Source organism: Nannobrachium achirus, assembly GCF_963921795.1.
Source record: "Nannobrachium achirus genome assembly, chromosome: 12".
Lineage (NCBI taxonomy): Eukaryota > Metazoa > Chordata > Actinopteri > Myctophiformes > Myctophidae > Nannobrachium > Nannobrachium achirus.
This window is the reverse complement of record NC_137832.1, coordinates 25,255,097-25,267,717: the sequence shown is the minus strand read 5'-3', so window position 1 is coordinate 25,267,717 and position 12,621 is coordinate 25,255,097. Positions and strand designations below refer to the sequence as shown.

The 12,621-nt window shown below is 41.3% G+C and overlaps 1 protein-coding gene across 1 annotated transcript in view; it reads left to right on the top strand.

Annotated features, from left to right (window-relative positions):
* Positions 1 to 11,069, top strand: part of arvcfb (ARVCF delta catenin family member b) — a gene marked incomplete at its 5' end in the record, with an annotated part of 181,166 nt that extends 170,097 nt beyond the window's left edge. The window contains 6 exons of the mRNA XM_080738997.1: positions 306 to 417; positions 1,125 to 1,212; positions 3,052 to 3,105; positions 4,399 to 4,490; positions 5,770 to 5,882; positions 9,948 to 11,069. Of these exons, the coding sequence (XP_080595123.1) occupies positions 306 to 417; positions 1,125 to 1,212; positions 3,052 to 3,105; positions 4,399 to 4,490; positions 5,770 to 5,871 (448 nt within the window). The 3' untranslated portion in view covers positions 5,872 to 5,882; positions 9,948 to 11,069. The remainder of the gene's footprint in view (positions 1 to 305; positions 418 to 1,124; positions 1,213 to 3,051; positions 3,106 to 4,398; positions 4,491 to 5,769; positions 5,883 to 9,947) is intronic.
* Positions 11,070 to 12,621: the final 1,552 nt, after the last annotated feature.

Below are 12,621 nucleotides of genomic sequence, written 5' to 3'. Positions count from 1 at the left end.
TTGAAGTGCGAGCGCTCCCCCGTGTAATTAACACCAGTGGCTCAGAGGTAGCTAATGAAAGGAAATGTGTGTTTGTCTGGCTGTGAATTAAAAGAGAGACCCCAGGGCCACTCAGGAATTCCGCGTCGTTAGAATAAAGAGATTGATTGGAGTGGGAACCCGGCTAGCTATTACTGCCAGCCAGCCAACTGTCACTTTCAGAGGCTCAGAGTTTAATTGCTCCGGTTATTCTTTTCGTTTATTTACCTGCCATACTTCCTTTCTTGGTGTTTTCTTGATGTGTCTCTCTTTCTCCTGTCTCTCAGCCAATCGGCACGTGAAACAAAGGCTGCGTCCCATGTGTTGCAAACGGTGTGGAGCTACAAAGACTTGAGGAACGCCCTGACCAAGGACGGATGGAACAAGAGCCACTTCCAGGTACCAGCACAACAGAAGGCCTCTTTCAGAAGCAGGTTTTCACACAACAACATTACCATTCGTTCCTTCATTTCAGGCATTTCATTTACACTCTTAATTAAACCCATTTAGGCCTAGAATTATTTTATGCTTTAACTACTGAAAAAATAGCAGATATACAAGCTCATAGCACGGCACCGAGTGCCGTGCTGCGAGCTTGTAGATCTGCTATTTCTGAAAAATCAAGTCTTTGAATATATCTTTTTAAAAGCGAACATTTGTAACTCAAATATTTGTTTCGGGGTGGTGCCTGGAAGGACATATTTTGAGCTAGAGGTCCGCGGCCAAATACATGTTATTTTGGTGGTCCTTGACATGAAAAAGTAGAAGAAGGATTTAGAAGACATTTATGGAATTGGGTCCAAAATATTCGAAGACTTGCACAAATGTTCACGATTTTTCAAAAATAGCAGATCTACAAGCTCGCAGCGCGGCACTCGGTGCCGTGCTATGAGCTTGCATATCTGCTATTTTATAATAGTTAAAGCATAAAATAATGGTTAAAGCGGTTCAAATCTAAAGTGATACAGATTTGCGTTTAGTGCCTAAATGGCTTTTAAAGTAGCGTACTGAATTGGAAAGCAGTATACACTACTGTGGCAGGTAACTCTTGTGATGAACCGATTCAACACGGCTAACTGCTCTCACCATGCTCTCTCTCCTTTTAGCCCACAGTATCAACCACGCCTAAAGCTACTAAGAATGGCAAGCCGGGCTATGATGACACAACTCTGCCCCTGATGGAGAAGAATCAAGGTCAGTCAGCCGCAGCAAGTGAGCCTCCTGGATACTCACAGTCCTCTCTTCATGACACCAGGGCTCTTGCTCTGTGTGTGTGTGTGTGTGTGTGTGTGTGTGTGTGTGTGTGTGTGTGTGTGTGTGTGTGCGCGCGTGTGCGTGTGCGTGAGCGTGTGTGTGTGTGTGTGTGTGTATTTGGTTTTTTTTATGCTTCAGTAGATCAACAGATGGGTGTGACTTCTGCATAATCCAACTATCGTAGGTTCCCACATACAAACTTTAACATTAACTATAGGTTGTGTGAGCATTCGTGAACACGTGTTGTATGTGTGTGTGTGTGTGTGCGTGCGTGCATGTGCGTACATATGTGAAGGTCAGACTACTGTAGTTTGAGGAGGTATTGTATGTTCATGTTCTCTTATGACCATTCTGGCAGCGATGTTCACCACATTGCTTTCATCTACTGTGTGGTGATTGAACCCGATGTCCCTCTACTGGGTGACTCGAGAAGAGAGTGGACTGCCTCTGAAGCGGATCAAAACCTTTCGTTGGGAGTGTTGGGTTTTTAATGCTTTTCACCTAGAATATAGAAATAAATGTAAAGAACAGATCATTTCCATTCATACTGGTGTCAAACATGGAAGAGGAATTCATCGATTAACGCTGGCCTCCACAATATGTTTGTTCAATATGAATATGTTATGGTGTCCATAGCAACAAGCTATGAAAGGTGACTTTGTGGCTTCTTATGATCTATCTATACTTTTATATCTATGGTTTTACTCATTAAATGTGTTGTGCCAGTACCTACACAAACCTAAAAGTAAAGAAAAATGGTTGAAAATGCTTTATCCACCCTGAATACAGTATTAATAAACAAGTAACATTCAAAGAATTCAGAGAACAAACTAGAATTATGTAGGAGGTGATAAGTTACGAGTTTTTCTCTGACGACAGTGATACGGGCGGTATAACAGAATCACAATGGCCCATCTAACAGCAAACATCGTTATCAAAAGAGGAGTCGACAGGCATATCAGCATTTTAATCCTTCCAGTTTTTGCCCTTTTGACTTTTTCTCTATTCTTGCCAGCATATGCATACACATGAACCGTGGCTCTCGTTTCTGCCCACTTTTCAACATGCATTATTCAAGCATTGGATGAGAAATCATTGGCCTGAAAAGCAGCACAATGTTGGCAGAGACTCGGTTTGTGGTGTGTGTGCGCTCCGGGGCGTCACAAGGGGGGGGGGGGGGGGGGGGGGGGGGGGGGAAGTGGGACTGAGTTACTAGGGCCCAAGGTGGAGGGGCCTTAACTATTTTATACTTTAGCTATTGAAAAATAGCATTGTAGATCTATCTGCTATTTTTGAAAAGTCGTGAAAGTGTGTGCAAATCTTTGAATATATGTATTTTTTAAGCGAACATTTGTAACTAAAATTTTGCTTCTGGGGGTCCCTGGAGTGAAATATTTTGAGATGGGGGTCCATGGCCAAATACACAAATACATCATGTTGGGGGTCCTTCACATGAAAAGGTTTGAGCACCACTGACAGAAACATCGTTTTTTCAAAAAATATTATTTTTCACGATTTTTCAAAAATAGCAGATCTACAAGCTTGCAGCGCGGCACTCTGTGCCGTGCTGTGAGCTTGTATATCTGCTATTTTTCAATATTTAAAGCACATAATAATGCGTAATAATGCGTCTAAATGGATTAAACCCCCTCCCCCTATGAAGAACATTCATTGGGGGACCGCAGTGAATCCTTGTACCCAGGGCCCATAATTTGGTGCGACACCCCTGGGTGTGTGTGCTGCTGCTTTTTGTACAAATAGCATATGAATGCTTTTCAGGCTCCAGGAAATGTGGCAGCGGTGATATGATACCTATGGACGAGCTCGGTCCAGGTAAGAGGAACAGTTTGCATGACCAAATCCTTAGCCAATCGGGATGTAGATCTCTCTTTCTCTCTCTCTCACCTTTCCCCAAGTCCGAGGTTGTCACTTCTCTAGTCCTGGGGACCTACAGTAGACTACTTCAGGATTTCTATCCTTCCAGAGTTATCTGCTGTGTCCCAAGTCTCAATTAGTCCCTGATTAGAAGGCTAGAATGGAAACCCAGCAGGACTCTCTCTGAACCCCACTTCTTTTTATACCTTTCTTTTACCAGCTGTTCACCATTACCAATACGTTTTTCCCCCCTCTTTCAAACCAGCAGAAATTCCTTCTATAATCTTTTCAAATTGCAACGATTTACTTTCAAACAAGACGGTCTTTTGATGCTGTATGCAAGACCCCTCTTTTGACAAGATGTTGGTACAAAACTGGGCCTTCGTTAAAGAGCTTGGAACACCAGAACATGTGGGCGGCTCTCTGGTTCAATAATGAATAATAAATACATGCATAAAATATCAAAGGGGAGAGTGAGGTTTTTGCCCTGATTATTTCATTGATTCATCTTCTGTAAAAAATTCAATAATGGATAATAATGGCAGACCATGAGAGAAGCAGTTTTGCTCTATTTCTTTTTTTACGCTTGAAGTGAAACTCTACTTTTAATGACCCTTGGGTCCTAGAGACTTGATAAAGTCCCTGTGTATTTTAACACAAAATCTAAAAGAAGCGCTCGGGATTGTTACTTTTCAGTTATTTGTCTGATACAGCCATTTATATGGCACAACTGGGTGGATAAAGTGTCTTCCAATCTTTCCAATCTCTTCTGCCGACTTGCGACTCGAGTGTTCCTCCTACTAGCCACGGTAGATGGATGTGTGTGTGCACTGTGCACCCAATCACGCATTTGTGTGCGTGTGCGTGTGCGTGTGTGTGTGTGTGTGTGTGTGTGTGTGTGTGTGTGTGTGTGAGAGAGAGAGAGAGAGAGAGCACATTTGGTCAATTTTCCAGTGCATTTCATGGTTTGTATTAGCCCTCTTGCTGTACTGTAAGTGCCAGATGGATGCTAGGAATTTTGCCACGAGACAACATAGAATAACAATGAGAGACCCAAAGTATGAAGTCAGTTTAGTAAAATCTTCTGACACTAAGATGCTGTAAATCCCACATGCCTTGCACTTGGTACAGAGTAAAGCGAATGCTTTAGAGATTTTTTTCCCCAGTTTTTATTCCAACCCAAGAAGTGGAAGCAGTCTGTGGTTGGCTGTCATGTGTAATAAGCACCTGGTTGTTCTCTGACCTCATTAGACGGGTACTCCACCATCGACCAGAGAGACAAAGACTGCAAGTACAAGACAGGAGACAGCACAGTGGACCTGACAGAAAGAGAGCCCTTAAAGGTACGTGGTCAGACATCACACCGCACGCACACACACACATACTGTACAGTACATGAACTGAGAAAGGGTAATAATAGATCAAATATTAGAGTTGGTTGAGGTCTTATTGTCCGTTTTTCTGTCTCTCCCAAACACTATTATAGCTCCAAATCTTTCTGTCTCTCTCTATTTCTGTCTATCGCTCTCTCTGTCTGTCTGTCTACTATCTATCTATATTTCTTCTGCCTATACTATGTGTCCTTCTTGTCTCTCTCCTCGATAAAACCATTGTCCCATTTATTTACAGTGGGCCTCATTACAAAGCCTTAATTACCGTGAGCCCTTAAAGAGCCACAATGTTCTCCTGCGCTTTATAATGTCACCAGTGCCTCTGAGGCATTTGAGGCAGTCTCTGAGCCTCAAAGCGGCCAGATAATTGACTTTAAGCTTTTTGCGGTTGGGAAGTAATTAATCTGAAGCTGATTAAAAGCATTGAAGCCCAGCTCGTAACAGAGACAACCTAGCATAGCTGCTGGAAAAACAGCATTATCGAGTAGCTCTCTGTCTTCAAGGCCAGTCATCTAAATGGTGGCCAGGACTCAAACAGAGTGTGTCGCAGGATAACGTCCGCAGCGGAAGTCTGACCTTGGTTACATATGCAGTAGTACTTGTGCAAATTCTTTATGGCCAGTGAGTGGAGTATTGATATATAATGTTATATTAATTAATATCAGAAGACATCTAAAAAACTACTAAAGAAGATTTGAATGTCAGTGTTATTTCTCAGTTCATGTTATTTATTATTTTGTGTTATACTTGACTGCATCTCCTGACTCTATTCAGACCCTACGCATAAACTTCTATAAATGATTTAGCAACTTGTGATTTTCAGAGATTACACTATAGTTTGAGGATATGTTTCTTTATTTAAGCTACTGTATACAGATATTTTTAAAGAGGAAATTCTATAACAAAATTATAGAGTTTGATTCAAAATGTTCAGTCCACCCAGTCTGTTTTCAGTCTAAATCTACTGTCTCTACACCCCCAGAGCTGTTGCACTTTCTTTGAATGCAACTTGGCTGCATAAAACCTCTTTCCCCTCCTTTCCGATTTGCATGTATCGGTTTGCTGGTTGATGATCACTATTCTCACGTTTTGATTTTTCTTAAAGCAAGGAACTAACACTGGCCTCTCCGATCCCGTTTGTGTGTTAATGGAGTTTATTGACCTTTTTTTTTCTCCCTTTTTGTTTTGCTCTTTGTTTGTGTGTTTGTTTTAACTCCTCCCTTGGCCACAGAATGACACAAATAGGAAACACTATATCAGGAGCAACAGGCCTACGGTCAGTCTGGTGGATGCTTGTGAAGTCAAGCCCCAGCCTGTTGACTCCTGGGTCTAAATGCATGCATGGTAGGTGTGAGATAATAAAACACTTGCTGCAACCTCCACCATCACCACCATTACATCTGGTCCTGGTCGTAGCATCTCCTCTGTTCATCCTCTGTGTTTGTTTGTCTTCTTCCCTGTTTCACCCTTGCACTGCTGTCACCCGCTCATGCCTGCTACACGATTACAGTTAGGAATTTAGCAGATGCTTTTAATCCAAAGCAACTTAGAATAAACAGGTAATACATCAATATAATAAGCAAGATAATATGTCAGTACATCAACAACAATATAACAAATGCACAGGAATATCAATCTAGAAAAATAATATCATAGGTAGAACACGAACCTAATCAGTAAAAAACGTTTCTAAAACCTAAAAATGCTATGTAGCTTCATGTATGGTCATCAAGGGAAGGGGAGTGTTACAGTAGAGCTATGGGTTTAGATTCAGTCCACGGGGTAAGCTAGGGAGTGAGTCTGTAGTTCTAAGTGCGACAAGGAGTTTATTCCACAGTTTGGGGGCCAGGAGGGCAGATTGTCTAGGACGAGTGGATTTTTGTCCTGGGTTTTTTAGCGAGGGTTCTGTCGGCATCCCTGTGTTGGCTGATCTGAGTGAACGGGTGGGGTTGTAGGATTAGAGAATAATGGAACTGTATTAAACTTTAAAGAACATGTTGGGTTTAGGGTTTAGATTAGAGCATTGAATATAAGAGCTGCAATACTGAATATGGAAGATACTGTAGTGATGCACAAAGTATTGCACATCGTGTGTTTTCACTCACTCCTAATAACTAGCAATTAGAAAGCAATGGAATTGGCCAAAATGCATAATTCTTTTTTTTAAACATTTCAAATATTCTCCAAAGCCTAAAGGACCTTTTACCACCATTTTATAGTCAGTCAACCATCAGGAAAAAAAACTATCTAGGATACATGTACTGTACATGTACCGGTATGTTTTGTTTTAATCACTGATTCCTCTTGTTGGTGAAATGGTGATAAATTATGAAGGATATTCTATTACTCTTGAACGAAAAGCTGTGAGAAATGAAAAGTGATGCAAACATACTTGAAAGCATTGATACACAGACACTCGCATGGCACTACTTATCAATATTAATCACACTTAGTTATTCCCAGGGGTAGAGAGAGATCAAGCTCCTTTAGATAAATAATGGATGCCTATTTGAAGATGAAGACGCACACTCACACACAACAAAAATACACACACATCCAAGCATGTGGATACATCGACAGAAGCAATCAATTTGTGCGAAGCTATAAAAATGTAAGGGAGGATAGATTTAACTCGTCTCATTTTACCTGCTGTTCTTTTTCAAATTAGTTTATCAACCTGTCTAAGCTGATATTTCATATCAATTCAGTGTAAATCATACCTAATTTGTCAATGTCAATTTGAAACCTGTCATAAAAATGTACATAGAAATAGGGTCTGTTCAAGAAAGGAGAACTGGTTGTCAGGCAAACAGACAGAAAGACTGATTGATATAAAATAAGACATTTGCATAAAACAGTCAAAGCAAGTTAAAACAAGTTAAAAGGGGCAGGGTTTTAAAAACCTAAAAGCTAACCAAAAGCTTTGTTAAAAAAGAAAGTCTTTTAAAAACGTCAACAGACTGTGGAGCTCTTAAGTACCATGCATAGTATAGTACATAAGGACCGCAGGAATACACAAGAAACGGAGGGTGAGAGAGATTTGATCCGTTTCATGTACAGTCTTTCTCCCAGTACGTAATTGTCAGTATGATTTAGGTCCGTACACGGACCCTTACGTACAGCTCCCAACTGAACGTACAAGATTGTCCGTAGCAAGAAGTACCCGCGGCCACCGTTGTCAAACGTACTGTAGGCAGTAGTGAGGAAAATAACTTTTCCTCTGCTCAATGACAGCTGTTCTCAAACTATGGGTCCCAATAAGAAATATATTTTATCAAGAAACAGGGAAAAAAGGAACGTCGTTGCAACCACGTGAAGAGGACTCCTCACACACGCGCGCGCACACACTCACACTCACACACACAAACACACAGGTCGGTCCGCCTCTCCAGACAGAAAGCTTTTAGGCTGAGGCACACAAGAAGAGCTGATTTTTAGCTCAGCGGCACACTTATTACTTGGGAATTATGTTCAATATATGAGCGGGTGTGTTTGTGTGTTTTGTTATAATTACTCCGGGTCCGGATCCATGTGGTTAAATCTGTACCCTCGTGGATCATTTACCGCGATGTAACGTTACCGACAGACAGCAGAACCAGTCCACACTGTTACCACTTATTTACCAAACATCACGTCAGGTCAAGAAATTCTGTGGTTCTACATATTTTGGCTAAATGCTTCGGTTTACACGTGTGGTGCGCGGCCCCAATGGGAGCAGAATTGGAGCGGGGAGCGGGTCGGCACGTAAATAACGTAGATGAACTATGCATGTCGACGGATTTACTGTACGTACTCTCTCACCTAAAACCTACACAAAATCAAGCATACGTAACTATAAACGGCCCTTTAGATGGTCTGGGAGCGAGTTCCACAGCAGGGGGGCGGCTGCATAGAAGGCTCCCATGGTGTGGAGCTTGGTGTGTCGTTCCTTTAGACAGTTTATGTTTCCAGAGCAAACATAAGGTACATCTTGGAACAAAGTGCTCAAAGTTGAGCACTGCTTGTTTAATAGTGATCAATTACATTAAATGAATTCACGGTCCATTTTATTCACACTGACAGGTGCAAATCTATTAGCTACTATAATGAAGCTTCTATAGTTCACATCATAATTAAAATACATCCCTCTCACCCCACCCGGCTGCATAGGCAATGGCATTAGTACTGTAGGTAGCCATTCCGCTGTGCCTCCTCTCACTCATCTAGTAGTTCATAGTTTCTTCCTCCTCTCATTTCAGTCATCATCCTTAATGATAATCAGTCCAGTCCTTTCATTCTCTCCCATGGTCATCTTAGACATTCATCCAGGCTTGATTCTGAGCCGTTGTGTTGCCTGCTCATATCGTAGAACCCATCTTGTATGCTCTCGGAATGGTTTGTGTGATTAATCGTGATCGCCATATGGCGGTAATGTTAAGAATTAATGAGATAATAAAAGTTAATCGACTGCTTCGAATGAAAAGTACGCTTATCAGGTGAGTGGCTTTGAAAATGAAAACGGTGTGCTTCATTTAACACGCCGCCACGATAACATTTTCACTGCTGCTATTCAAATGTGCATCTTATCATATCCTATACGGATATCATGTCAAGCTTAATAAGCTTCGGTCTTTTGCTGCCCTTTGCCTCTACTTGCCCTGTGAAGTGATGTGTTTGAAGCATGTGTGGTTGTCGACTGCCAAGTGCTGCCGTAGCGAGCCGTTTGGTTGGTCAAGTTGTCCTCTGATCTACAGTGTAAAAGCACAGTTGAAGAGCTTGATTCCAAAATTAAGTCTCCACCATATTGAACATTCTCCCTGGAGAAGTGGATGTGTAGACATTCTGGAACCAACTCCTGCAATTATGTTTGTCAGTCAGTCCACTGTAAATGTATCTACGGTATAGTTGATTAGTCTGTTGTTAATTAATCCATCCATTTGTAACGCTGAGAGTTACAAATGTAACCAAATGGACCCTTTCATTTTATCGTCTACTCAGGCTTTTGGGAGCACCCTGGACAGTTTTTAAGTGATATTTGATATTCATTTTATCAGACAGGGCCCCTTGCTTTACAAACCCATTGTATCTTCTTCAAACTCCATGACAGATTCTTGGAAAACACCCGTCCTTGGTTCTAGTGACTCATATTGTCCCCCTAATACATGAGTAGCCCATGTTTTTTCAATTACCTTTTCCATTTTTTGATACATTTTTATTGTATTTAATTGTTGTAAATTTTCCCAAAAAAATATTACAAATATCGGAATCGAGCAACTTAAAAACTGTCCGGGGATTTCACAAAAGCCAGAGTAGACGATAAAATGACCAAACGTTTTATTGAAAGTGAAATATCCCTCTGAATGAACGGAGGATATTACTGTGTAGTGTTGTTGTCTTTAACGGCTGCTCTGTGCTGTCCCTGTGCTCCAGGCTTAACGTAACGACAGCCACCACATCCCAAACTAGAGGAGGATCCCACATCACCACTGCCATTACATACAGCACCAAGCTCATCTCCCGGGTTGACTTGTCTGTGGACTTTGTAAAGGAAAGAGAAAATAAGAAAAAAATAAATGAATAAACAAACACGCAGCGAAAGAATAACCACAGTGACATTGAAGCGGATGGCATTCTCATTGCTTTTCAAAATGAAAATTTGAAACGATCGGAAACCATGAAAGTGACTACTGTAGTTCGACTACTTCTCATATCTACATTCCGTACTGGACGTGGCGTGACTTTAGGAGCGTGGACTCTCGTTGAGCTGCCTGGTGGTGACTTGGAAAGTGACAGAGGAGGAGCTCATCAGTGATTGGTGGACGTGATGGACGTGCAGAGGTTGGACAACAGAAGGTGAAGAAGACATGGAGCAGGGAGAGAAGCAGGTGATGGGAGACATGTAAAATGATGACATTTCTTTCTGCCAAACTTTCTTTTCTTTTTTTCTTTTTTTTAAAGGTTTTTTTGCTGTTTGTTTCTGCTGTATTGGAGGCATCAAATTTATGTCTACAGTAGTTGTGATCTTTTCCCTCTTTGTTCTGCTTTTTTAACGTTACTTATGTTTTATTTTTGTTTAACTTTTGGATTGGTGTATTCTGAGGGCTAAAGAAGGTTGGTCATTTTGATCAGAGATTGGTGATTGAGAGGAAGAGAGGGACAAAGACGGATAGAAAGAAAGAGAGAGAGAGAGAGACAGAGACGAGGAGAGAGAGAGAGAGCGGGGAGAGAAAGTGCACAGTAGATAGAGTTGTAGCGTACAAGTAGAAACACGCGTTTACACCAGACTGTTCTGATAGACTAAAAAACATCCTTTGGTTCACTGTGGTTCTTTCAATAAAACGTGTGCACTGAGATCCTTTGAAATCTCACACAAAAAAAGGTGACGTCTTTTTCACACTCGAAGGAATATATGCTAGTCTCACAGCCTCAAGGTGCTATTCTTGAGGAAGGGATGTGACATGGCGTGTACTGTTTATCTGAAAAACTAAAAGAAAATAGTTGCTGTCAGGGACGTGCTGGGCCCCTGATTCAGCCCGGGAAAAAGAGTTGTAGAGGCCCTCATTGCGCGCTATAGAGAGAGATCTCTCTATAGCGCTGCTGCTGCTCAAAGATTTGTGACAAAGTGACAAGCCAATTACATGAGTTATATTTCGTCGTTGTCGAGTGGGAACTTTGTATGTCCAAAACCGTTTTTTTGTATTTATCATTTTAAAAATGATTTAAACTAGTGAAAACAGCCGATCTACAAGCACACAACGCCTCGCACCGCGAGGCGTTGTGTGCTTGTAGATCGGCTGTTTTCACTACTTTTGTGCAACGGCCTTATATGATGAAGCAGGGCTTTGCTTTGCGAAAAAGTGTATGAATGTGAAACTTGGAGATACGAGGTTTCTGCCCGACAGTGACGATTTACTTTGTTGGCTGCCCAGCCCCCAAAATGGAACGAAGGCCGACATTTTATTTTACATTTTTCCTAATGGCCGGCCTGGACCGGCCGGGAATGAACCGGCCGTTCGGGAGTTGTCCCGCTTTTCCCAATGGCCAGCACGTCCCTGGTTGCTGTTCATGCTGCATCTCAAAGCAAGAAACCAAGACTAGTAATATGAATAAAACACAGACTGAAGGCTGTGCTACTACAAAAGACAAAAGAGTTTGTTTCTCTTTGTCAATGACATGTATTAAAAGAGGAATATAAGACATTTTGTTTATAAATGATTAGTGTTGCTGGAGAGAGATGCAGAGGATTATTCTCCTATTGTTGAAAAGGATAGATTTAAAGCGTTTTATATTTTTGTTGGTTTTATATAAATGTATATTAGGGTCATAAAGAGAAAAGGTGAAAAAAAAAGAAGGAAAAAAAAAGTTACAAAACTTCTTAGTTGTATATTCATAACACATCGTTTGGAAAGCACATCCATTTGATAAAAGGTCGTCATGTTTGTAAACGGAAAAGAAATAACCAAGTAACTTAATTGTGTATCGAATCTTGTCAATTCATGCCAACAGTCACCTATTTATATTTTGTACTCTTGAAAATAATGACTGCAACAAAAAAATAAAATAAGACATTTATCTTCAGCCTTCTTTCTAAAGGCAAAGAGTACATGTTGAACACCCTGAACTCCTGTATATTTAAATGAAATCTACCAGAAAACGAAAAAGAGGAAACGAGGACACTTCATCAGGGGTCCAGGGTTCAAGGCCAGGAGATTAGACTGAGGTGGTGGGAGGGAAGCAGGGGCGTCACAAGGGGGGGGGGAAGTGGGACTGAGTTACTAGGGCCCAAGGTGGAGGGGCCTTAATTATTTTATACTTTAGCTATTGAAAAATAGCAGATATACAAGCTCACAGCGCAGCTCCGAGTGCCGCGCTGCAAGCTTGTAGATCTGCTATTTTTGGAAAGTCGTGAAAATGTGTGCGAATCTTTGAATATTATGTATTTTGCTTCTGGGGGGGTCCCTGGAACTAAATATTTTGAGATGGGGGGTCCGTGGCCAAATACATATCATTTTGGGGGTCCTTCACATGAAAAGGTTTGAGCACCACTGACATAGAAACATTTGAAGGATTTGAAATATTCAAAGACTTGCACACATTTTCATAA